This window comes from Crocodylus porosus, unplaced genomic scaffold, assembly GCF_001723895.1.
Source record: "Crocodylus porosus isolate Cpor-Errol unplaced genomic scaffold, CroPor_comp1, whole genome shotgun sequence".
NCBI lineage: Eukaryota > Metazoa > Chordata > Crocodylia > Crocodylidae > Crocodylus > Crocodylus porosus.
This window is the reverse complement of record NW_017728906.1, coordinates 80,396,338-80,423,077: the sequence shown is the minus strand read 5'-3', so window position 1 is coordinate 80,423,077 and position 26,740 is coordinate 80,396,338. Positions and strand designations below refer to the sequence as shown.

The following is a 26,740-nucleotide window of genomic DNA, read 5'->3' as shown; positions in this document are numbered from 1 at the left end:
TGACAGAGCATTTCAGTTCAGTCATCTCTTAATATTCACCATTACAATATGGTGTTTCATGAAATGTAACCCTTACAACTATTAAGTTAAATTAATCACGATCCTAATGTCAACTTCTTAAATAACTAGATAAGTATTTTAACTGCTTTTACAACCCATGTTCCTGTGTGGAGAGGCATGTTTGCAAAACTGATCTGCTTGCTAAAAGCTGCTCTTGGGTGCTTTCACAATGGTCTGTGTTTTTAATTTAACACAGATGAAAAACGATTCCAAAGAGACGCACATAGTTTAGGATTGTTTTAAGCTCATGTATGAAAGATGCTTATTACACTCTTGGTAGTAAGTGGAGAATCCTCACAGTAATAATTTCATTTTGGGTTATAAACTTATTAATTTGAAGTTAAGTCTTCAAACAAATCCTGTATAAAATTAAAGTAAGATATTTGTATTTATCAGTTTTCCTAAAAGCTTAACATTGACTTCATTATGATGAGACGAAAGATACTATTCAGTATTTATTACTGACACAGCAGAATTAATCTGCTGCTTAACAACAAGGAAGTTAACCTTCTTCTGTTAGCAAACAGCTACCCAGATACCTTTCAGCAGCTATAAAGTCACTTGTTATTCTGTAATAAAAAATAGATATTGGGTTGCTCTTGGTTTTCTGTAACAGGTGATGCTTTTGTTTAAAGGCTGTTGTTGTTTACTGCTACTACTGTCTTTATATTCATGTCCATCCCTATCCAGAGAGGCTCATCAGGAATTGCCCGTAAGATAACACTTGCCAAACAGCTTATTTTAACGTAGAAGTTAAGTTTGTTGGGAGTTTTCTCAGCATGTCCTATCACATCTACATCCAACTTCTTTAAAACATTCTACCATGATAAGTTCCACCTCTAAGAAGCAAAACACTTTTGGGGCTGTTGTTGGAGCACTCTTGAATGAACAAGGATTTAGAAACAGAATGTTCCTGAAATCATAACCCAGTTCACTCATTTGGCTGAGGTGTGGATCTGGAAACTTGACTCTAATGGCAAAAGTCCCCTTCTCAGTACATGAGCTGTATATAGGATAAAATCTTTTCTGAGGGCAGGGATATGGGGGAAAGCAAGCAAGCAGAGGACAGAGCTATCTTAAGTGGGAGTGAAGTCTTCAACTATCTATAATTAAATAGCTACAGTCATTTTCATGTAAGTGTTTGTGATCAGTTGACCTAAACTCTCTTTATCTTCTCTTGATGTTCTGAACTCCTGAATGCAGAAAAAGCAAAATATTTCCTAGAGAACCTGAGCTTTTTAACAAGCTTCTGGCTTCTTAACAGCTCTTCCAGTGAACAAGGAAATTCCAAGATAAAGTGAAGCATGGAAAGATTACAGGGATGTTGATAATTACCACAAAAATAACATGAGAAGCACCTGCGGAAATTCATAGCATGTTTAAATCTCTCTTATATTGAGGCTAAAATGCCAGTATACCAGGAGTGGGCAAAATACAGCCCATGGACCTGATCTGGCCTGTCAAGGGCTTTTATGTGGTCTGCATTGGGTCCCTTGCATGGGGAACAACCCAAGCCATGGGGCATGTGACTGGTTGCGCAGCCCCTGGGTGCGCAGTGGGGCTGGAGTGGCATGGTGGCTGAACTCCACTTCCCAGCAGCCCCAGTGTCAGTGGCTCCTTCTGGCTGCCACTGCCAGTGTCGCCACCACCACTAGACCTGGCCCCATTGCCTGGGCACCCCGGCCCATCTGCCCTGTACCCACCACCAGGGGTGCCAGACACAGTGGGCAGGTGGGATCTCCATGGAGACCGACATGCAGGTAGGGCAGTCTCTGCTGGGCAGATGGGATGGGGCTGTGGGTGGGCAGGGAGCAACATCCGGAAGCGTGGTGGGCAGGGCTGGGCCTGGGGCTGGGATTGCAAGGCAGTGACGGCACAGGGTGGGGGATAGGGCACAGCCACGATCCGCTGTCCACACGTCCCTGCAACGGGCACTGGTTCCATGGGCAGGGGTGTGCGGGGAGCGGATCGTGGCTCTGCTCCAGGCCCTGACCCCACGCTGTCAACTCCCCATGATCCCAGACCTGGCCCCACCCACCTGTCTTCCTGGATGCTCCTCCTACCTGCCTGCGGCCCCATCCCATGCACCCGGCTGAATGAACCGTGCCTTCATGGGTCCTGAGCCGGTCTCCATTGAGACCTCAGGCTGGCTGGGTGGTAACAGTCCAGGGTAGAGCCACTTGGGGAGTTTTAGTGAGCTGTTACAGGCTGGGGGCTTGGGGGTGCTAGCCCAGCCCATGACAGCTTGCCAAAACTCCCTAAGTGGTCCTCCAGCCCAAATAATTGTCCACCCCTGCCATGCACCCTTAACTTTGCCTGTGCTACAATTATTGCAAAATATGATTAGCACATAGTATCTGTGGATTTGGTCTGGAACTACACACCTGGCTCTACTGGATGTCTCTCTTGGGTGGAGTTGGGTTACTTCAACAATGCATTTTTATGCCCTAAGAGATTTCTTACATTAACCTCTGAATTTTCTCAAGCATTATTCTCAGGCTGCATCTTAGGGAGTCTTGTTTGCTTAAGGACTGGGCAGGGGTCCAGGATGCTCGGCATTCCTTTTGGATTAACTTACATTTGAACCAACTGTTGCCTTTGCCTCGTGCTGCTATATCCATTTAATTCAAGCATGAGGCCACTTCAGGTAGCTGATTATTGTCCGAAGGAAGCTTTAGCTTGGGCCTTGCCTACAGAAGAAAGCGTTTGGTGGTACAGCTGTAGTTGTAAACTCTCTTTATGAAGATGCAGTTTTACCGGTAAAAGTCCCCCACTGGTGCGGCTTGTACCAGTTTCTGAACACAGCAAGTTTTTTGCCGCTGTAACTGTATCCACACCAGATCTTCTGGCAATATAGAAATGGTGCCAAAAGTTTAAGGCTTTGGTTATGTGATAGTGCTCCATCTGTAATGAAGCTGACATGACTTGCTCATGTTATCTAAGCACTTCCTTTAGCTGCCCTGTTCTTTCAGTTGATTTCCTTCCTGAAGTTGTTTTTCATAGTTTCATAGTTGATAGGGTTGGAAGGGACCTGAGCAGATCATCAAGTCTGACCCCCTGCCATGGGCAGGAAAGGATGCTGGGGTCAAACGACCCTGGCAAGGTGTCTATCTAGTCTCCTTTTAACGACCCCCAGGGTAGGAGCCAGCACCACTTCCCTTGGAAGTTGATTCCAGATCCTAGCCGCCTTGACAGTAAAGTAGCGCCTCCTGACGTCTAGCCTGAATCTACTCTCCGTCAACTTATGGCCGTTATTCCTTGTTACTCCCAGTAGTGCTCAGGGGAACAAGGTCTCACCTATTCCCCTCTGGTTTCCCCTGCTAAGTTTATAGACGGCCACCAGATCCCCTCTCAGCCTTCTCTTGTGGAGGCTGAAAAGGTTCAGGTCTTGTAGCCTCTCTTTGTAGGGCCTGCCCTGCTGCCCCCTAATCATGCAAGTGGCCCTCCTCTGGACCCTCTCCATGTTGTCCACATCCCTCTTGAAGTGCGGCGCCCAGAACTGGAAGCAGTACTCCAGCTGTGGCCTGACCAGTGCCGCATAGAGGGGGAGGATCACCTCCTTGGACCTGCTCGTGATGCATCTGTGGACACATGACAAGGTGCGGTTAGCCTTCCTGACCACGTCCCCACATTGGTGGCCCATGTTTATCGTGGAGTCTATAATGACTCCAAGATCTTTTTCTGCCTCTGTGCTGATGAGAAGGGAGTTCCCCAGCCTGTAGGTATGGTGCTGGTTCTTTCTCCCCAGGTGCATCACCTTGCACTTGTCAGTATTGAATCCCATCTTATTCTCATCCGCCCACCCCTATAACCTGATTCACTTGCAGCCTGTCGCTCCCTTCCAGCGTGCCCACTTCTCCCCACATCTTAGTGTCATCTGTGAATTTCAACAAGGTTCTTTTCACTCCCTCGTCCAAGTTGCTGATGAAGATGTTGAACAGTGTAGGCCTGAGGACCGAGCCCTGGGGAACCCCACTGCCCACATCCCTCCAGGTGGACAATGACCCATCCACCACCACTCTCTGAGTGCAGCCCTCCAGCCAATTGGCGACCCATCTGATTGTGTAAGCATCAACACCACAGTCTTATTTTTTAACGAGAATGAGGTGAGAGAGTGTCGAAGGCCTTCCTAAAGTCCAGAAAGACTATATCCACCGGGACTCCTGCATCCAAGGATTTTGTGACCTGGTCATAAAAGGCCACTAGGTTGGTCTGACAGGACCTGCCTCGAATGAACCCGTGTTGGTTGCCCCTAAGCATAATCTCCCCTCTGGTCCCTTGCAGATGTGCACCTGGATAATTTTCTCAAGGAGCTTCCCCAGGACCAAGGTAAGACTAACAGGCCTATAAATTCCTGGGTCCTCGTTCCTCCCTTTTTTGAAAATGGGGACCACACTGGCCCTTTTTGGCCAGGTGATCGAGCACCTGCAGTCCCCTCACCAGGTTGTCACTTGTGGCCAGGACCAGGTCTAATAAGGCATTTCCCCTGGTGGGGCTGTGCACCTCCTGGGTTAGATGGAGGTCCTGTAATGTGGCTAAGAACCTACGTGAGGTGTCAGACCTGGCTGACTGCTCTTCCCAGCAGATGTCCGAATAGTTTAGGTCACCCATGATGACCACGTCCTTTGACTTAACCGCCTCCATGAGCTGACCTGAGAATTCCCGGTCTAGCTCTTCTCCCCGGTTGGGAGGTCTGTAGTAGACCCCCACTGTTAAGTCTCTTTCCCCTTGACTGCCTTGTATTCTGACCCAGAGCACTTCAGTCTGCCCCTCCTCTGACCCACTGAGGATGTGAATTGTTCTTTGACATAGAGCGCCACACCCCCGCCTTTCCTCCCTGTTCTGTCCCTCCTGTACAGCCTATAGCCCTTGATATTCACCGCCCAGTTGTGTGTTGGATCCCACCATGTTTCAATGAGTCCCACTATGTCTGGGTTTGTGTTAGCTAGCAGGAGGACAAGTTCCTACGAGCATTAGTATAGAGTATTTAGTATGAGCGTTTAAGGCTTCCTGAAGGTGTATGCACTGCCCCCCTGAACTTGATTAAAAACAAACAAACAAATAAGGAAATGAAAGTTGAGCTGTAACTAAAGTCTTGTTCTCTAAAAATGACAGTTTTATCGCTGATGGGTCATACATAATAGAGGTTGCTTGCTGCGTCAGCCTGTATGCAGTTTAGATTGTGCACAGTAAAGTGAGACACAAGTGCAGGATGTTTGCAAATCCAAATATAAACCCAAAGTAACTATACAGGCAATAGAAGTACTAAAGTTGCAGAGCAATATTTGCCCTCCTAGTACAAGGTAGATAATGTACAATGAGGTAGGAGTATGTAGGTAATTGCAGGGTCCTGTCCCTCCTTTGCTGTTAAGTTTGGACAGGGTGTGCTAAAGAGGTGGAAAGTTTGTGGAAAAAAAATGTGTATTTCAGAGGTGAGAGCATGATAACTTGTCCAGGGTTTCTTTTGACTTCTATGTAAAGTTTAATGTTTTCAGCAGACAAGGTTCTTCAGGTAGATGTGGTATATTTTATTAGACCAACTGAATTCAGAGTATTTTTCCCTCCTTTATGTGTGCATGCCGCTCTTTCCTACTACAGTATGATTTTTTTTTGTGAAAAAGTGCTTTTAAATACCCTCTTCATCCTGCCAAAGCCAAAATTCAGACCAGATTTGTTTTTTAATAACATCTTAATACAAATTGATTCCATTAAGTTTTATTTAAATCTTACTCATACGTAACCCAGAACACAAACAGTGCATTAAAAAAATCCCCGCCTTCTCAAAGCATTACACTACACAATAATCGTAATGAAATCTGAGGTTTTACAAAGTGTTTAAATCTTGTAGAAAATTTGTCTTCAATCCTAACCCTGAACACAGATGCCTTTATTATATAGTTACTTCAAGCGTATTGCAGAAATCTCTTACTCTTACTTAGAAGAGAAGACTATAGACTAGTCCAGCAAGGAATTAATCGTTACTCAGACTGTTCTGGCTGCATGGTGGGAGAGGTGAGGGAAATGAATTAAAATCAAACTTCTTTGAGAATTTGGACTGGCAATACAAAATAATTCCTACCTTTTCCTGCAGCACAAACTATTCTAGTCAATAAACTCAGCCATACTCTTCAATAAAACCTTTACAAAATATGAGGGATTTATTTTCCATCAAAAGGGGAAGAGGGGGAACAGGAGAAAAACTGATTATGGAATTTCCACACCTGTGTGCTGCTAGATATGAACTGTAGTCACAGTTAAGCTGTGCATTTTTTAGATTTCCATTGTCCACAGAATGATCTGCATTTCCTCCGCCTTCCACAGCTTTCCTCTAGTCTAGTCTGGACTTGCCAGGAGAAAGTGCTTTAATTTTGGTTGTAAAGGACTTAGTGTTTACTTACGGTCAAAAGGCATTTGAGATGCAGCAAGGTACAAGTCGGTTATCTGGATTAAATAATTTCTGGAACCCGCTGTGTTATGAGATAGGATCAGTCTCTTGTACCTCCTGCACACAGGAGAAACTTTCTAGATCTAGAGAAGAGGTACCCGTGTTAAGTCATGTGCAGTGACACAACACTCCAAAATTATTGTCAGTGGTACTTTTCAGTGGTTGGGGTACGAGGCCTCTTCTGCAAATTCCTGCTGAGCAACTGTTTTCGACTATATTATTAGGTACTGCCATCTAAGTAAGAGCTTGCAAAAGCTTGCTACTTTTATCACCCAAGCTTTCCACCAAATGCTTGGATCTGCTAGCAGAAGTATATTAAACACTTGTTCTGGCACGGTATAATTCTTGTGGGAACGGTCAGTCTGATAGGAGGGTCTTGTGTTCAGACTTGCACTACAGTATTTCCTTTCTTGGTTGTAAAAGTCCCTTTATTAAAGGAGGATGGACTGGTCCCAGTGAGTAGTAGGTTAACTGTCCAAAGAATTACAGGCTTTACTGTTTCTGGACAAACCAACTGACACTGAACCAGTCAGTAACACTGAATTGGCTAATGCTTAAACAGAACTTCAAGCATGCAGCTCTCATTTGCCTTGGAAATCTTTAAAGGTGCGAAGAAACTTGAGCCATTCATTTAGAATCTACTTCTGGTCTTGTTTAAAAATACTACAGCTGTGTAAGGCCAAAAACAATAACTGTAATATGAACTGGAATGTGACCAGCAGCTTCCCTCCTCTTTAATACTACAGGGCTGTCACAACAGGAAATGTATTGTATTGGTTCTTTTTCTCCCTTTGCACAGAGCTTTTCCTTTACACGTGTAGACTTGCAGGCTCAGTGAACCATACCAGTTTTAAAAACTAGGCAGAGTAACTGCTCCTCTGGCTCTCCTTTTCCAAAGAATATGATACTTCCTGGCTTTTTCCAGATTGTCAGTTTGGCCCTTGCTTGGGAAAAATGGCATGGGGGTGGTCTTGGGCCTGCCCATCACCAGGGGCACTAGATAGAGCAGGCAGGTGGGAACTCCATGGAGACTGGCCCGGGACCCCTGCAGGCAGGATGCAACTCAGCCAGACAGAAGGGATTGGGCCACAGGTAGGCAGGTGGGGAACAGCATCCAGGAACAGGATCCAGCAGCAAATCCCACAGGAATTTTATTAAACGTACATGTTCTAGGTCCACTGAGAACTTCTTATTCCCTGATAGCTATAGCAAATGTTGGTCAAAATACTGTCTCCACCTCAGCACAGATGTACTTTGTGTGATCCACCTGGGATTGTTGAGAATTTAAACACTGTATACAGTGTGTCGACACACTTCTTTTTTCAAAGCTAATGTATAATCTTTCCAACCCTATAGCTTCTGTTTCAAAGTGTGTGTGTGGGGGGGGGGCGGGATGCAATCTATGTAATATGCCTTATAAGATGCTTGGTAATGACTGCAAAACCTGTGCAAAATAAAATATGAATGAGTTAAGCTAGGGAAAAGATGCAGCATATGAACACATTTCTTATTAAAGGAGCTGATCACACTACTAAAATCTTTGTATGCAAATTTTTATTCTCGTCTCCCTCCATTCATACAGTCCCTATAGTACAAGCACTTTCACAAATTGTGCTTGATTTCTTCCCTTTAAAAGGCTTCTTAAGGAGATTCTGTATATTGACTGGGCAATCTAGTGTTAGTTACAATACTGAGCTTCTGCATGACAGGCCAGAAATGCCTACATCTTAAAAGATCATGTTGTTAACACACCTTTTGTTTTGAGAATGGTGAAGCTTTACTGAAGAAAATGTTTTAATCTGTTTGTTTGTTTTTTCTCCTATAGCTTAACCTACAGACCCAAGATTATTGTGCAGCCAGGGACTTCAAAGAAAAGTTTTCACCATGAAACTACATTCCAGAGTCTTACAGAACTTCAGCTGAGGCTAAAAACTTGGCAGTTCTCAGTTCTGCAGAGCATGAACTTGAATCAGTCAAAACAATAGGAAAATGGATATTTCCTGTAAAGACGTGATACAGTGCAATATGGACAACTGCAGCCCTCCAGTCTGGAGTGCCACCTTTTTTCATTTGAACCTGCCAGTATGGTGTTAGTGCTTGGTGCTGCTTCTGGCCATAAGGAGACTGAAATGTACTGACTATTCTAGGATAAAGCCTCTACTGTATAGCAAAAATTCAATTCTTTGCGAGACTGATATTGTACACTTAGGATTTTTAAGCACCATTTTAATTTCTAGGTGATTTTTTTTAAAGCTAATTTCCTCAATTTCTGAGAATTTTTATCTTTTTTCTTTCATCCTGGGAGTTGAAAGAGCACAGATTACAGTAAGTGGCAAAAGGATGCTTCTCCCTTGAAAAAGTGAGAAAAGTGCTATTTCTAGTGTTGCTCCACTTTGCACGGATAGGAACAAGTTAACAGAAAATGGGTGACATCACATTGCACCTCTTACAAGAGGGCATACACTGGGACCTTTTTCTAGTGGGGAGAAAAGGAAGCTTGGGACATCTCTTCAGTTGATGGAAGTGGATAGCTCCATTGGAACCAAGGGTGCTGTAAACCTATGTTACCTGCCTCAACTTGTACCTTAAATTAGGGGTGTCAAACTCACCTCCTGCCCTGGGCCATACCTGGCCAAAGAGCTGGGGCTGCAACGGATAAAGCTGCTAGAGGATAACCAAGGCTGTATCAGCTGTCGCCTGTTCTCCAGCTGTCATCGCCATGTCCAGTGGAGCTAAGGGCCTTGGGTTCTGTGGCAGGCCACTCCCTCTGGCCATAAGTACCAATTTCTGGTGGCCTGCCAGTAGCTCTTGGGGAGTGGAGGTGGCCTGCAGACTGTACGTTTCACACCCCTGCCTTAAATGATCCTTTAATGCTGAGAACTGGTACTTGCAGTGCTCATTCCTAATATGTTTCTGTTACTGTTTTAAAAGAATGTTAAAACTATTGGGAATCTAGTGTTCTTCTACCTGTTATTAAGCTGTTCCAATACTATGGCACTCTTAGATGCTGTCAGAAGGAACAATGTTTCAAACCTGACGGTGAACAATGTCTTCTGCTTCCAAACTAAAATTCATAAAAATGAAATTAATTTAAGAGTTTTTTTGGTGTGGTACTATATGAGCTACATTTTCCTACCTCTAGTTTAACAATTTCAGAGAATCAACCAGTTTGAAAAATTACAGAATCATAGAGAAGTAGGGCTGGAAGTGACCTCATCTAGTTCAACCCCCCTGCTTGAGGCAGAAAACATCTAAATCTAGTAGATGGCATGAACTTCAAAACTTCAGAAAAAGGTAAAGGTTTTGCTATCCTGTTCCAAAACATCTTGTGGAAGGACTAACTAACTAAATGCATATAATTTAAATGCAAACATACACAAAATGATTTTTCCCCCAATTAACTTGTGTAGGAAGCTTACATGTTAACAGTTGGTATATGTATAACTTTCAATTGTTTGTTTTCATCTAAATGGTAGCGTTTGCAAAGGGAGCATAATTCTGCTTTCTACTCTATGTACCCCAGATCATGTAAAGTTGCATTATTCTGTGTAAGTACTATGGAGACAGTCTGCAGAATTGATGGGAAATCTTTGTATTCTTTCAAATAGGGTAACCTAAAGCAGCGTTAAAAAAAGTTATTTTATAAATTCCTGTTGGGGGCCATTGTTTCTGTGCATATGTGTTGAATTTGTTTTGTGTTGAAGTAAAATCAGAGCTAATTCAACAAAACTCCTTTATTTCCATGGGAAAAGGATTTTTAACCATTTCTTTGTACTTGTGCAAATCTTTCTATTGCAGCTTTGTGCAATGCAGCTTGCAGGTCTGAAACAGACACTTAGATTGGGCAATGAAGCCAGTGTTACGTTTGCCGGCATATTGAGCATAATGAATTAGGGTTCGGTTTCTCCCAACAATTTCCATTTCAGCCCAAGTACAAGTGTTTTTGCTGGTGTGGTATATTTTGCTGACTAAGCAGTTTGAAAATATTTGTCAGTATGAGCATTCTGGTGTTAGAATGACATAAACAAGCCATTTAAAGGTGGACTGGGTTTTGTGGCTGAATGTCACACACTGTGCATGTGTTTACACAAGATGCTTTACTGCGCAGTAGACTAATTATTGCACAGCAAGGCATGTGCAACAGCTGTTGCATGCAAAATTAGGCTAATGTGTAGTTTTCTACTACTTGTAAATACAGGCAGTAAATTAACTGTGCATTAGCTACTGTGCAGTACCACTTGTGTAAACAGCTGACCAGGAGCAAATTGCTCTTAGTCAGCCCAGGTAGCAGGGGATGGAGAAATAGCTGCCCTGGTGGTGGGACAGCACTCCCCCACTAGTCCTCCAGAGCCTATGCCTGACCCCCCATGTCCCCTTCCAGCCCAGGTCTGGTACCTAGAGGAGTCTAGAGCTCCCCTGGCTGCTGTAGGGGAGCAGAGCAGGGCTCTAAATTGCTCCCATTGGATGCATGTGTAGATGTGCTCTCAGGGAAAGCTTACTGAGCAGTGTTTTACTGTACAGTAAGCTTACAGTGCATTAATAGCATATGTAGGTTACTAGCAGATTTCTAAAATCTTTGAGTGGTGGTAATACACAAGGAATTTTAAAAAATAGCCTAAGAGTACAGCCTGTCTATAAAATAGTTAACCAGATATATCCTCTTCTGACAGAATACATGGACTGACTTCATGCTTATTTTGGTTGTCATAACCTTCCAAGTTTCCCAATGAGACCTAGTCTGGTCTTTGGATCAGTAATAACTTGCAGATGACATTTAGGTCAGCGGCATAAAACATAGTGTAGTCAGCCTTGCCGTGCACACTGTGCAGACGCTAACATCTTGAAATAGTCAGTGAATTGAAACTCACAAAGCAGGTGTGGATTAGTGATACTGGGAGTAATTTCTTTCAGAGCTGGGTTTGGATGACTTTGACTTAAGTTTTTTTACATGTCCAAAAAATATATATATAAATAAAAAATAAAGGGTGTAAAGCCACTTGCTGTGGACTACAAGAGCATTCATTCAAGAGATGATTTATTGCTGGACTGGGATTCTTTCTTTCCTTTCATTTTGAAATACAGTTCAGTCCTAATTTTAGCAAAATCACTGACGGTCAATGAGCATCTTGCTGATTTTTTAGGTTGTCTTAGTAAAAGATTTGTTTTAAGCCATTTCCCTGGGTTTGTAGCTTTGTAGTTCTTTCAAACTTCTCTTCTGTCCATTATATAGAGTTATTCTAGATCTTTTATTTATGCAGCTCCATCTTAGAGGCAGCATGGCTTCACTAAGGGGGATCTTCAAATTATATCTTCCACTAGAAGTAACTTGCAATGCAGTTGAAAGATTCTTAAGCTTCATTACATTGCACACTTGTCTTAGAATTTTCCAATATAACAGCATTCAAGTTACTTTCTCTACACAATGTCCTCTAACCCCATAACCTACACTGAACACCTTTTTCATGTACTTTAGACTGGATCTTTTGTGATTAGCAGGGGTCCTGGTTTTATCCCATTAAAAAATCCCCAATTTTTGGATTAAAAAAAAAAGTAACCCCAAATCCACATTTTTCCGTAACGTAAATGAAATGCCTTATATAGGTGGTGTTTCATTTTAATCACGGATACATGTGGACTCAGGGTTACTTTTTTAAATCTGAGAACTGGGGATTTTTTTAATCAGATAATTGCTAGGGAGCCTGTTTTTAAAATTATGGCATTTGCTGTTGCCACTGACCCAGCACCCCCCCTCCCCAACCACCACTCCCTTCCCCTTTCCTCCCAAGCTAGCTGACCTTGGTCTCCTTGTTGAAAGTACTGTATGCCAGGAAGCGTTACTCCTAGTGCTCACATGCCTCACTGAACATTTTTGGAAAAATAAATGGCCACAGGCTGATTCAGTTGAAAGTGCTGATTTTATTCTAATGGACCTTTTTCCTGCCTCAGAAGCTTAACTTTTCATGCCTTTTAATTTCCATTAAAGGGCATGCCTCTGTCCACTCCCTTTCTGGTGCAGAAACAGAGCAAAAATGTGAGGTTGAACAAGCTATTCTGGGCAAGTCTGAACTTTAGAATGTGATTCACTGATCCTTTTCTTGAAGGCAAAAGGATTATAGTAAAGTGATCATGCTTTTGGGGAGTGACTTGAAATTTGTGTCGAGGTGTCCTTTAACACTAAAAAAAAATTCTGTCTAAATCTGGTCAAGGTCAGAGGTGGTAGATTTTACCAGCAAAGATCTCTGAAAGTTCTGTGCACATAAGGGTATGTAAAGCCTTTTACTTCTCCTCATGCTGACCAGACAGAACTTCTACTGTCCCTACAGGACAGCTGAATGTACTGCCTCCAGCCAAGGGCTACTCAGGTAAAGCCAGACTTCTCCTACGTTTGGCTGTTCCAGACCTGAGCAGAGCTGGACACCAGAACCTTAACTAGTGAGCCAACCTGTGTGCTCAATGAACCCCTTGCTACTACCCATCGAAGTTGGAGGAGGAAGCAATTCAACTCCAGCTGTACTGGAGAGGGGGCAGCCCTTACAACGCATGTGGCTGGGAGCTAGGTGGTGCCAGGCAGTGTGCAAAGGCAAGTAAGAATTGTCCCCACTTGCCCCCTGCACTCAGTGATACTCCCTTTCCCATTCCAATCCCCCCCTTCCCACCCACCCTTCTACTTCCTTGAGCTGACCCAGGGGCAGGGGGAGCTTGATCACTGGACTCAGCTGGGGACAGTAGCAGCAGCTAGCAGTTTCTTCCTCCCTACCCAGCTCCCCCTCCCTTCACCTCCTGGGTGTTCCCTGCCAGGCTGGAAGCAGGATTACTGGGAGGGAATGTATCTGCTGCTGCTATCCTTGGCTGAGCTGGGCACCCCATGCAGCCTAGCGGAAGCAGCTTGGGAGCTCCCCCTGCTCAGGGTTAGCCGAGGACAGTGGCAACAGCAGGGGTGGGAGAGAAGTGCTGATGGGCAGGGTGGGGGTGCTGAGAGCACGGGTTGGGTTCTTACCTGATTTAGAGACTTAACAAAAAAAAGTCTCTAGCTGCTGATCCTGTGACATGGACTGCCCACCCCACTGGGGGAAGGGTTAGAGTTAGAGTCAACTTACCTCTGCTGCTCCAGCACATCCCACATCACAAAATCCTGGATTTGCCTATGGGTGGATAATAGAAGAGGCTGGCTTATAAGGCCATGCTTCTTTTTACAGAATTCGGAAGGAGACTAGCAAATGAAGGTAGTTAAATGTTACAAAGGAGAACTGGATTTAAGCCCTATTCTTATGATGCTGGGGAAGTCGCAAACTTTTCACAGATAGGCACTATGTTCTGAGGATTTGACTTGATATATTGGAGTCCTATCTGGAGGGGTGTTGAGTATTCACAGCTGCAACTGAAGTCAAGAGGGCCTATTCTTTGAATGTGTGAAGTGTTACATAGCTTGAAGTACTCTGTGGGGAAAAAAAAAGCATGAGCATATAATTGGACTGGAGCCACAGTGTTCTTTTAATAGTTTTGTCTGTAATAAATGTCTATGTTCTGTTGATAAGAGTTCACAGACTAACAAATCCACAGTTCTGCAGAAATGAGTAGAAAGGATTAATTTTAACTCTTGTACAGTAGTGCACTCCAAATGTTAGTTTTACATCTATAGTAACTTGAACCAAAAACTAATACACAGTAAAGTCAGAAGTTTCTGAATTTCTTGCATCTTTCAAAGTTCTGCCTTTGAAAAGAACATCTCTAATTTTTCAGTATTCACACAAATGCAGCAGGTGGTTTAGGCAAGTTCTTAGCCTACTCAAGTACTGTACTACAGCAACCTTTTCAAGCTTCGGTTGTGAACGTTAACATATTTTACATGGGACATCAAAGTATCTGAAAAGCAGCATTGCTAAACAAGGCGTTATGTTCACTTCTGTGGAGTGTTGAGAGGATTACGGACAGACTCCATTTTCCAGTCTTCGTACATATAAAGATGAGGCACAATTTCCTTTTCTAGGTAAACTGTGTTCTTAAGTTAGATATAGTACACATGACTATGGGAATGCTTACACTTAGACCAGTGATTTGTGACCTTTTAAACTCCAAGACAGCGCCTCCATAACTGTTTTGAATTTAGTAGCTGGTTGGGGTTACTGAGCTAGAAGTTAAATTCAAAATAGTTATGGAGGGCTGCTTTGAGGCTAAAGAGGTTAAGAAAACACTGATGTAGCTGATGCCAAAGCAAGGTGGTGGGAGCAGGAGCTCACAATGCTGTGCCCTGTTCTTTCCATTGTCTTCCTCTGCTCCCTGCCCCCAGTCCACACCTGATGGGGCAAGGACAGACTCTACAGCCAAGGCGGCTCCTCTGGAGTTGTGCATACTGCTTCATTATATTGCACACGTGCGCCCCTGGGAGCGTGGGAGAAGCTGCAGGGGTGAGCTGGTCTGAAAAGTGCAGCTCTATCTACACATCTACCTGCCTGCCCACAGGCAATGTAGGCGTGCTGGAGGGTGGAGGGGGCATTAGTGGCAGCTGTCCTTAAGAGGAGCAGCTGGGGATGCCTGTGGCCTGCAAGATGCTGCAGTCAGTCTGGGAAGTCAAACAGTAGGAGGAGAGTGCTTTACTCCTCATGTAGGCAGAGAGGTGCAGCACCCCTCAAAGGATCTCGCAACACCCCAGAATGCCATGTCAAGATAGGACTGTCCCTCAGAAATTTTCAACATTAAGCTGATAATGTGAAGGCAAAATAGGCATGTCAATAATTTATTGTTGATGCTAGTGCCAGCCAGCGAAATGTTTGAGCGTGTTAGATTATTTGACACAGCAACAGATACTTTTTCTCTTCATTAAGTTCTAGTTAATTTAATTACAAGAGTCTAAATTTGGGTCACCTTGGAAAAAAAAAGCCAGGGTATTTTAGTAAGTTTCCATGTTTCTTTGAAAATTTTAACTTAATTAATGTAGTGAAAATATGTCTGACTTGATAACAAACTGCTCCATGAAGATGACATACAGAGAGAGTGAAGAAGCAAGATTTCAGTACAAGAATAATGGGAAAAAGCCCACTAACTACAAAGTTGTTTTTTCACCTTCGAGTGCTACTGGAGAAGGTGAAACACTCAAAAGCTAAGAATTAAAAATATTAAATGTTTTTTGCAACCTAGTTTGTTTTTTTGTGAAGGACTCCTTTACCAAACCTATAGTTGTCAGTAAGTTCCATGTTAGTCAGACAAGGCCACTATTGCTTTCTTGTTCATCTTGGATTTATATTAAAATCTGAAATGGAAAGAGGGGTTGAGGTTAAAACTGAAGTGAGAAAAACCAAGATTCACTGTTGTTTAAGCCTTGATTACTTTTTTTAAGCTTGCATACTTAAGCCATTGCTCAATCTTATGTCCCGGAACTATATTAATTGTTGAAGTTAATGAGGGTTGATGAATCAAAAACCTTAAGAGCCAAGGCCCACATAAACCTGACTTTAGTGAGCCTGGCAGTAGAGATGCAGTAAGCTAAAGCTTTAAGTATCTGGCACTCTTACAGAATCTTTCCCCCTGCCCCCCCAAAGATTAAAAAATAGGCTTGTGTAATTCAAAACAGGGTTTTGCATTTTCAGCGTCAGTATAATTTCCCTTGTGCTTTGCAGCCTGTCTTGACTTGCTAGTAAAAGTCTGCCTCACTAGAGTGAGTGGCAAGTCCATTTATTTCTGCCCCTTGGATCCTAAAAAGAAGGTCATGTGTCAAGGTAAGTTGTTAATTCCTTTTTTTTTTTCTTTTGTGGAAGTCTGAAGTGATGAATTGTCACTCGGAATAAACTGTATTTGGCTTCAAGTTGTCAAAAACAAACTTTTGTCATTTTCATAATTTAGGAAAAAGCTACTTTCTTCACTGGTAGTATTTAAGAAACAAGCCATGGAATTGCATAAATATTGTGAGTCATGAATACGCACACCCAGTGTCGGCCACTCTATCATTCTCTGAAGCAGCAAACAACTGAAATGTCTAAAACAGTTCTGTTGTCTAGAGATGTTCAAGCAGGCTTCTTATCCTTGCCACTTACAAACAAAGCTGACTGATGTATGACCTGTCCGGTTATCCCACAAAAGAACTGTAGGTCTAAAATGTTACATATTTTAGTATCTTGTTGCTAGGTTCTTCTAGGCACTGGCTGTCAGTTGCAATCTGGTGCCCCATAAACAGCATACTCTCACCCTTTAAGATAAATTAAGAGGTAGATCATTGTCAATAAAAAGTTATTTGAAATAAAATGGCCTAGACAATGGCTGAAGTGCTGCTAGGCAATTGTAACTTGCAAGTCTGTCAGTCAGCCCACTGGTAAGTTTAATAGTGAAGGAGAAAAGAGAATAAACTTTTGCTTATACATCATTTCTGCAAAAAGAATAAACTGAAATGGCAGAGTAAGAAAAAAATACATCATAAACAAACGGATATTACATCACATTAGTGGGCCAATGAGCTGGTTTAAAAAAATCGTAACCTTTTTGAGACACAAGAATGAATTCACATTATAAAGCATGCTGTCAGTAGCTGAGCTCCAGTTAAGGGGGTTAATATAGTTTAGCTATTAGCTGCTTGCAATAAGTCACTAATATCTATTGATGTGGGAATTAAAAAGCATTAAGCAATAAGTTAAGCTGGTCACACCTGAATGGACCAAGCAGTAGGCAAGGACATCTTTCCCTTTTTACATGTCAGATGGGACTATTGTGTGTTACTTGCATCATTTATATATAGTCATGCAACGCCCCATTGAAATTTCACATCTACACTGGAAAAAAATGAAGATAAATACCTTTGTTTTAAGATAACAAATGGTTAAATCTATGGGACTAGCTTCCCTTTTTTAAATAAAAATTTGCAACTGAACCCATCACACGCTAAAATTGTGAAGCAGAATCCATGGATACTTCTCAAATATGGAACTTCGTGGTTTCACATATGGTCAATACTGTTTTGTATCATCAATGCTGCAAGCTAGTAGCCTTCTGGAGTAACATTAGCTGACCTCTCCCGATCAGTTTATTTAATCTGATTTTAACAACTTAATCACATCAGACAATTTACTTAAAGGCAGGAGCCAGGCATTTCAGAGCTGAATAGTTAGCATTTGGATTTGTCTCTTGTGATATGGTAACAGTAACAGTCAAGTTCTCCAAAACAAAGGGAATAAAAAATATTCACTGCCTCCCTATTTAAATACTGAATTGTTCTTTGTTTTACCTTCTGTATATTGCCAATGAAGTATTATAGCGCTGTTTTCCCTTTTTCCTGAAATGTATTAAGTGCGGCTTATGCTATAGTAACAGATCCCAGAAAAGTGCGGCATTCATTCATCTAGTCCTAGAATCCTGTTTTAGGACAAGTTTCTTCAAGCCTTCTTAGAGAGCATTTTAACACTGGATCTCCTAACACTCCAATACGTCCACATAACTAAGTCTCATAATAATTACTCTTTGCTTGGATTTCTTCTCCCTCCTTCCCAAACCAAGCTAGAATAAGCTTGGCACTAGGGGGTAACTTTTTCACATATTTCTTCTTAGAAGGATGTTGCAGGTAATTTAGATTCAGTATGAAGTTTTGAGAGAGGAAACTGGAGTTTTTTCCACTTGTCTAGTTCAGACATTTAAAAACCCACTGTCAGCAGCTTGAATAAAAAAAAAAAAGAAAAGGTCAAGGTTGACATCTTCAGACCTTAGTAAAACCACTTATACACACGTTAGTTTACTTCAACAGTCATCCCCACCTCAAGTGGCACTGGGGCCTGCAGTCTTCCTTGATCCACCTATGGGGCTACAGCAGTATTTTTACTGAGTTAGTAGTCATGCATTGTCTTCCAAAGGAAATACCAGTCTGGTACCCCTGCTTGTAACTTCATGATCTCCTGTTCCCAAGTCATGTTCCAGTGCTTCCTCAGAACTACTTTTTGTTCTCCTGCCATCGAGGCTAGTGGTGACAGTGTGAGAGCCAGAAGAACCATTAGCAGTTATTGTTGTATCACCATATGTCACAGCAAGGTCACCATCATTCAAGATAAAATCCGAATCCTCTTCTCTGAGCTGTTCTTGATTCTGAAACGAAAAAACTGCACTATTTGGTCAAGATTCCTTTTTTCCTTAAAAATTACTGAACAGAATGATCTTACTTATTGGGCAATACATAAGCATTAAGAGTAAAATGACTGTAAAATCCTAAATTAAGAATTCTTAAAGCCAGTCTGAAATCCAGTTTATAGTCCCCTGTAAAACTACTGCAATGAAAGCATTACTTCTTTTTAAAGTGAAGCAGAAGATTAATAGTACAGCTATTGTAGTCAGGGTTAGTTGTTATAGGATTGACAAACAAATAATAGTATATGATCTTAAAGTCAATGCAATTTTATAGGTAATTTGAAATTGCCTAATTTGGCATGCTGACTAAGTTGGGTAAAATAAAGCCTTAACATCCCGTGCAAGATCAAGTACAGTAGATGTTCCAAACACAACAGGAAATTGATTTAATTCCTGAGTAGGTTTGAAAAAGATCAGAGGTTTTGGAAACATGACTAATAAGGAAAGGTCAAGAACTGAAATTATTGAATTTGGAGGAGAGAGGACTGAAGGGGGATTTGATAACAGTCTTCAAATACCTAAGTATTTGCTATAAAGAAGATGGTGACTAATCTTTATGGCCACAGGGAACAGGGCAAAGAGCAATGGTCGCAAACTGCAGCAAGGTCACTTTGTGTTGGATAAAAGGAAAGATGTTCATATTATAAGGATGGTTAAGCCCTGGATCAGGCTATAATCATAGAACCACAGAAAATGAGGGTTTGGAAGGGACCTCAGGAGGTCCATCTAGTCCAACCCCCTGCTCAAAGTAGGACCATCCCCAACTAGATCATCCTAGGCAAGGCTATGTCTAGCCAGGTCTTAAAAACCTCTGAGGATTGAGATTCCACCATGTTTCTGGGCTGTTCCAGTGTTTTACTACCCTCCTAGTGAGAGTTTTTCCCAATAACTAACCTAAACTTCCCTTGCTCCAACACTGCTCCTTGTTTGGTCAACTGCCACCACTGAGAACAGTCTAGCTCCAGCCTCTTCGGAACCACCTTTCAGGTAGTTGAAGGCTGCTATTCCCCTCTCAGTCTTCTCTTTTCCAGAGACTAAATAAGCCCAGTTCCCTCAGTCTGTCTTCAGAAGTCAGGTGCCCCAGATCCTATCACTGTTTTCACTGCCTTTCACTGGGCTCTCTCCAATTTGCCCACATTTTTTCTGGACAGTGTAGGGGGTCCAAAACTAGACACAGTACTCCAGATGAGGCCTTACCAATGCTGAATAGAGGGTAACAATCACTTCCCTCAATATGCTTGCAATGCTGCTACTACTGATGCAGCCCAGTATGCCATTAGCTTTCTTGGCAACAAGGGCACACTGCTGACTCATATTCAGGTTATTGTCCACTGTAACCCCCAGGTCCTTTTCTACAGAGCTGCTGCCCAGCCAGTCAGCCCTCAGCCTGTACTGGTGCATGGGATTGTTCTGTCCTAAGTGCAGGACTTTGTACTTGTCCTTATTAAACCTCATGAGATTTCTTTTGTTCCAATCCTCCAATTTGTCTAGGTCTCTCTGAATCCTAGTCCTACCCTCCAGCATATCTATTATTCCCCCCAGCTTGGTGTCATCTGCAGACTTGCTGAGGGTGCACTCTATGCCATTTTCCAAATCACTGATGAAGACATTGAACAAAACTGGCCCCAGGACTGACCCCTGGGACACTCCACTTGATACTGCCTGCCAACTAGACATTGAGCCATTAATGACTACTACCCTCTAAGCCTGATGATCCAGCCAGTTTTATATCCAACCTGCACTTCTTTAGCTTGCCTATGAGAATGTTGTGGGAGACTATCAAAAGCCTTGCTAAAGGCAAGATACATCCACTGGTCTCCCCACATCCACAGAGCCTACCTAAAGAGGTTGCAGAATCTCCGCCCTTAGAAGTTAGAGCAATTAGAGAAATGCTTGGCTGGGATGGTTTGGATGGGGATAATCCTGCCTTGAGTAGGAAGCTGGACTAAACCTCAAAAAGCCCCTTTGCCCTACTTTTCTGTGATTTTAAATTCAAAGATCAAAAAAAGGTGTGAAGAGCAAAAAAGGAGCCAGTCACCAGGACCAAATGCTACATATTCACAAATTCTTAAAAGAAATTAAAAAATGAGGGCAATGAACTCAAAAATATGCACATGTTAAAACAAGCTACCTGACTGGGAAGCAAAAAAAAAAGTTTTTTTTCTGGGTGTTTTTTTAATCCTGGGAATTAGGCCAGATAAACCTTAATTCAGCATCAGGTAACCAGGCTGAATTTATATTAAAACAGATAACCAACATCAGTGTCACAATACCAGATCCAAAAAATAAAAAGGCAAAACCTGTGTGCTTTTTGATTTTTAGAAATGGATTCCCAAGAATCTAACCAATAACTGACGCAGTCCTGGTAGAAGCTGCAATGTTACCAGGGTCTGGGAAAAAAGTTAAGACCAAAACAAAAAAAGAAGAAGAAGAATACCTGGGCAAATGTGAGGGGGAACCACAAGTTTCTGGGGTAAGACTACAGCTCATGATGCTCTCTGAAACATTTGAGAGGTGGAGCGGGTAAAGCCACAACCCAACACAGAATTCTAGCACAAATGAAGTATTTTCTTCCCTAAATGGAGTTTTCTGTGGAAATCTCTGTGAAATTTCAGTTGAAAATGGAAAACCTTCCTTTGAAGTGTCACTGTGATACCTTGCGAGAGATGCATTTCAGGTGCCTTATGCTCCCTCTTATGGGCTGAGCTGTCTATCCAGGCTATGTAGTCCTAAGGCCACAGTGTAGAATGGGAAGACAGCATGACCAGAAAGCCTGGCCAGCTGTGCAGAATGGGATTTCAGGACACCTGCCCTACAACTGCCAGGAGGCACCCCTGCCCCAGAGCCAAACTGAATTGAAATACTTGGTCTTTGGCATTTAGATACAACACCAACATTTGCCACAGATGGCAGATACTTTTAGTAGACATTTTCATTTAATTATACACTGAATTGATTGTCGAAGACAGGAGGCTGGAGAATTGTTGATGAACCCAAGCCAGTGGTGGGCTGATACAAATCTAACAGGTTCCAAATCAGAAAAGAAACAATTATGACTCTGGTCTGATGAAGAGCTCTGGGCCCAAAAGAGAAAATAAAATTTTAGGATGCATAATAATGGAGTGGAGGCCAGTGAAGAAGTGCATGGTGGTATGCTTTCACCTAGAATAAGGTGATCCAAACTGAGCACTGTATCTCCAAAAGGATGCAACAGAAATACAGAGTTCAAAAAACACTGATAGACAGTCGTGGGGGCGGGGAGCTTTCATTTGTAGAAAGACTGAAAATTCAGGGAATGTCTACTTTTCAGGGGAAATATGCAAAGGTACATAAACAATGGATCATTCAGTCAAGGTAAGCCAGGCATCTACCTTCTCTGGTAACCCAGGAGAAAGGGAACATTCATTGAGTACGAAAGGCAGGACAATTAATCCTAATAAAAACAGATAGCTTGTGGAAAAAAGGTTCCATGGGTTGGTTGTGCATTATGGCAAAGTAGCAATCTAATAAAGAGGAATAGATATGCATACACAAGGGAACAGCCAAGTTGATTGGATACAACATTTTTATACTATTACAGCCCACTATATGAATAAACCACTCCATGGCACCAGGCAAGGACTGACCTATTTCTCTTACTGGGAAATCCTTCCTTAAACTGTCCACTTCTGTGAAGTATTTGGGCTCTGGCTGCTTTTGAAGAAACGATGCTGCATGAGGTGGACTATAGGTCTAATGCTGCACAGCAATTCCTGAAATAATCCTCACTCCCAAATCCCATGTTTTCTCCATATGGCCAATTTTACAGACTTAAAAATACCATCAGTTCCAGGGCAAACTGAGAAAAAAAAGTCTTTCAAGATATTTAAGCAATACAGCCTTCTACAACCCAAGCTTGTCCCATTTTATTTCACCTCTGGCTACATTTGTAAAGAACAGGCAGCATGCTTCATATTTTCCTGGATAATCCGGGTTTCTACAACAGGTACATCACACATGAGAAGAAACTTGTTTTCACAGAACACGTCCTCTAATCATCTTTCATAGGTAAGGTCCTGATGGCACGTTTTCCAACAGAAGGGAAGCATGAATGAACTTACTGTGCTTTAGAAGAGTCCCAGGCAACACAATTCTTTTGAGAAAGATGTGAAACCTATCCAAATACATCCCTGGGGACTTGAAATTCCTCCAAGAATAACCTTAAACTGGCCTCTACAATCCCCTAAAACTCGGTGGAAGGAGTCATTTGAACTCACTTAAGAAATACATATTTTGCTTCGTTATTAACCCATTCGATTTTGCCAGGTTAAACAAAACTTTACATAAAAATCCACATAGGGTCAAATCCTGCCCTGATTTAAGCACTGTGAAATGCATTAATTTGTATCCCATGAAACCTATTCAAATATGTCAGGGCACAATATGAGTCTTAAGAATGCAACACTCCTGGGAAAATATGCTGGGGGTAGTAATGGTTAAAACATCAGAATATATTTAGAACCACTGTTTACAGTCTGTCATACCTCTCAGGGAAGAACTAGGAGTGAAATACATGTTCATGGGAATGCCCATACTGTATTTGTACAAGCACAGCAGTTTAAAACTAAATATTATTCCTCCTTTTAATATCGTAGACAGTATGTATAACTTAAATGACCACTTCTACTGCCAAATGCTAAACTGTCATCCAAAAATAATATCAAGTAATAGGAGTAGAACATCTGTGCTCCCTTACAATTTGGCTCTTTATTTTAAATCTCTCTACTTTATGGTTCGTCTGTACAACATCATCATCATAATCATCAAGAAAATGCACAAAAACTGGTGTATAAACTAGAGCTAGTAAAAATACGGAAAATCATTTCAGCAAAGTTATCTTTGCTGGGGAATTAAAATATGAAAAGTTTTCAAATGTTAACATTTGACAATCTGGATCAGGTTTAATAACCTCACAACTTGTCGGTTTATATTATTCAGTTGAGTAATTTACCTTCCTCTGCTGGTTTCACACCCAGTTGCACAGTTTGTCCCTTTTTTGACCACAGCCAAGCTGTTAACCTAAAACCTTTGATAAAAACACAGCTTTCTTAAGATCAGGTGACAGCACACAGATATGTTTTCCAAACAGGAGGAGAAAGGTTTGGTGGGACAATCTGAACTAATGTCAAATACTACAAGCTTCAACAGAGAGATATTTAAATACTTTAAAAAACCCAGAGCACTCCTTTTAATAATTAAAGCAGGGGTTTTCAACCTTTTTTAGCACGTGTACCCCTTTTGCTGGCAGTGGTCAGACACTGAGGGGGAGGGGGGGCTTGCACCACTGCCCCATGCTGCCACCACTACCCACAGGCCCATGCTGCTGCGCCCCACTTTCCCATGTCACAGATGCAGCTCTGTGGGCTGCTGACAGCCCTCATGCCACCCAGTTGCGTGCTGCCTGTCAGCCGCCCGTGAAGCTGCGTGTGTGACGAGCCATGGGAAAGCAGCGCACAGCAGTCGTGCGGGTTGGTGGGTGGTGGCAGCATACCCACTATGACCTTTCCAAGTACCCCTAGGGGTATGCATACCTCTGGTTGACAACCCCCAAATTAAAAGTATGGGAGCCATGACAGAGTGTTTTCCTAAATAGCATTTACATTCTGTTACTCTCACTTGTAAACCTGATGTACAGAATGACGTGTTGGGTCCGATTTTCAAAAATAGATATGATTGGTTTAACTTTACTCCACTGGAAGTTATGGGAAAATGTCAGGGGCACACAGTTAAGCTAGTGCTGAGTACTTTTTCTTTGGGAACAGAAAGGGAAGAAGGGAGCAAAACAAAACACTACCTAACCAAGGCATATCGATTCAGAACCTTGCACACCAACCATACGAATGCAAGTTGGAGGAAGGACAAAAATCTCTGCTGTGGTGCAGGCTTCAGCTGAGCCAGACTCCCTGCACACCGGCTGCAGCAGCTCCCATGGTACGGCCCCCCCAGAGTCATCGTTTTGGTGCCTCCTCTAAATTAGTGTCCGTGGCTGGTTCCCTGCTCGTTGATCCCTAGGGCACCCGTGCACAAGCAGCAGCAGTTGGCATACAAACACAGCAAAGTAACTTTAAACCAAATCTGTAGTGAAGGCAGAGAAAGGGATGGCTGCTCATCTCCAAAGAAGGAGAATGGGAAAAGTGGGAAGTCATGTGTCCATGCTTCACCCCAACCTGCAGATGCCATAACTTCTTCAGGCAAAGCGCTATATGAAAACTTAGAAGAATGGGATACAACTTAAGCAAGCAATTTGTCTTATTCTTTTCAGAACTAATTGTTCTTCTGCACTACATTCCAGCTAGATTTTATATTGTTCTTTAATCCTTTCAGTAATAATCATTTCTACTCTGGGCACTAGTTGAAAGTACTTCAAGAAAGACCATCCATTACTGACAGATTTTTGTCCCAGAACAGGCAGAATGATGATTCAATTGCACCTACTGGGAGCAGAGAAAATGGCCTACAGTTTTCACTCTGACACGCTGGAGAGTATTGAATGGTGTGGCATAATTGTAGTCATGTATTGAAAGCTGCAGAAGGATGAGCGCAGAACAATCATGGAGTTGGGAGAGAAGCCAGCAACTGAAGCTTAAATTAGGCATTTTCCCCTCTATACCTAAATTTAGCACCAAAGAGATTGGGGTGGGGAGAGGAGGGGAGGGGAGGGTGAAAACAAAAGGACAGAGTGAGAGTTTCACAGTTGCTTTTAAAACACCAAAAGCCTGCTTTGTGGCTAAAACCTGCTTAATAGACTAAGAACTGCAGCTTGAAGAGACCTTTTCCTGTACACAGAGCAATGTATGAGGAGGCTGATACTCCAAGAAGAAAACTGTACTGATTCTATTAAAGTTAATTGATGATCTATTTGAAAGCTTAAAAGCAAGTGGAGGAAATGAAATAAGCTTGCAAATGTAAACAAAAACCACAACCTGCCTGCTTATCTGGTCAGATTCTCAGTTGATGGATAAAATATGAAGCTAAACAATTATCTTTGATATCATGAAGAGAGACACCCAGACTGCTCACTAGTATACTAGCTTGTCTGCTGGAAGGCTTCCAGCGTAAACCTTTTTTATGACTCCTCATGGCACACCAAAGATAGGAACAATAACACTTCTAGTGCCTGCTGAGTCAGCCATCAGTGTCACAGAAAATTACAAATTTTTTTAGGTCTATAGCATTTTACTTTTAAATAAAAACAGTTCAAATATGTTCACAAAGAGGAAGTTTCTCAAAAACTTTGTTGTAGCAGTGATACAACCCTAAAAACACAGCTGCACTGTTACAAGCTTAGATTAGGATAACTGTGATGTGATACCCACCTTACAACTCTGAAGAATTTAAAAGTTGTAGTTTGATTATATTCACAATTCCATTTATAAGCGTTATATAATGGGTTGTAGATGTTATAGGCATATTGGACACGAGTTAGGTGTATCTGATTATTTTAAGAGCATTAGGAGAAGGGCTTATTGACTATTTTGAGATCTGGTTATATAAAAGCAGCATAATGACCTTTTGGACTATCTATCTCTAAGAAATAATTACCAATTTGTGAAGTGTTATCCCAAACTGTATCCTGGTAATGGGAAAAGGTTTTACCAACTTTGCAGATTCAGTTTTTGCAACCTCTCTCTTCCTGTCTCTGTCCATGGGATGTCCTGTCTCTTCCATGGGAGATCACAATACAACTCCAAATATAACAAAGAGGAAATCTTTGTCTTAAACATCTGACAGGGAAACAGGCTGCTCTTCAGGGATTAAGCAAGTAGCTGATTTAACAGGCCTCATGACCTCCTGATACCATGAAGTGTGACTATTATCTGTGTCCTTTCTGACAACATACCAGGTCTCATCTTCACTGGGTGTAAGATGGTATAGTTCACGTGAAATTATTGGAGTTAGTCTGTTTTACACTAACAGAAATGGCCCTAGGGACTGAATATGCTAAACCAGTGGTGCTCAAGGTATTGGCCCTGTGGACCATTTAAATGGCACAGCTACAATTCGTTGGCTGGATCAAGCCCCACATCACTCCTATGTATCAGGATCAGGCTCTGGGGCACTGCACTGCTCCTGCCTGGCCCCATGTGCTGGGATTGGGCC

The 26,740-nt window shown here is 42.3% G+C and overlaps 2 protein-coding genes across 5 annotated transcripts in view; one reads left to right on the top strand and one right to left on the bottom strand.

The window, feature by feature from the left end:
• The window catches only part of CHST7 (carbohydrate sulfotransferase 7), a 28,569-nt gene extending 18,086 nt beyond the window's left edge, over positions 1–10,483 (top strand). The window contains exon 2 of the mRNA XM_019528471.1: positions 8,331–10,483. The gene's annotated coding sequence lies outside the window, so the exon portion shown is untranslated. The remainder of the gene's footprint in view (positions 1–8,330) is intronic.
• Positions 10,484–13,967: 3,484 nt separating this feature from the next.
• SLC9A7 (solute carrier family 9 member A7) overlaps positions 13,968–26,740 on the bottom strand; it is a 115,420-nt gene continuing 102,647 nt past the window's right edge. For 3 of the 4 annotated variants that reach the window (XM_019529429.1, XM_019529426.1, XM_019529427.1), the window contains one exon: positions 13,970–18,562. In XM_019529429.1, the coding sequence (XP_019384974.1) occupies positions 18,314–18,562 (249 nt within the window). In that variant the 3' untranslated portion in view covers positions 13,970–18,313. Of the gene's footprint in view, positions 18,563–26,740 lie in introns of all 4 variants that reach the window. The other variant, XR_002099871.1, reaches the window with a different exon arrangement.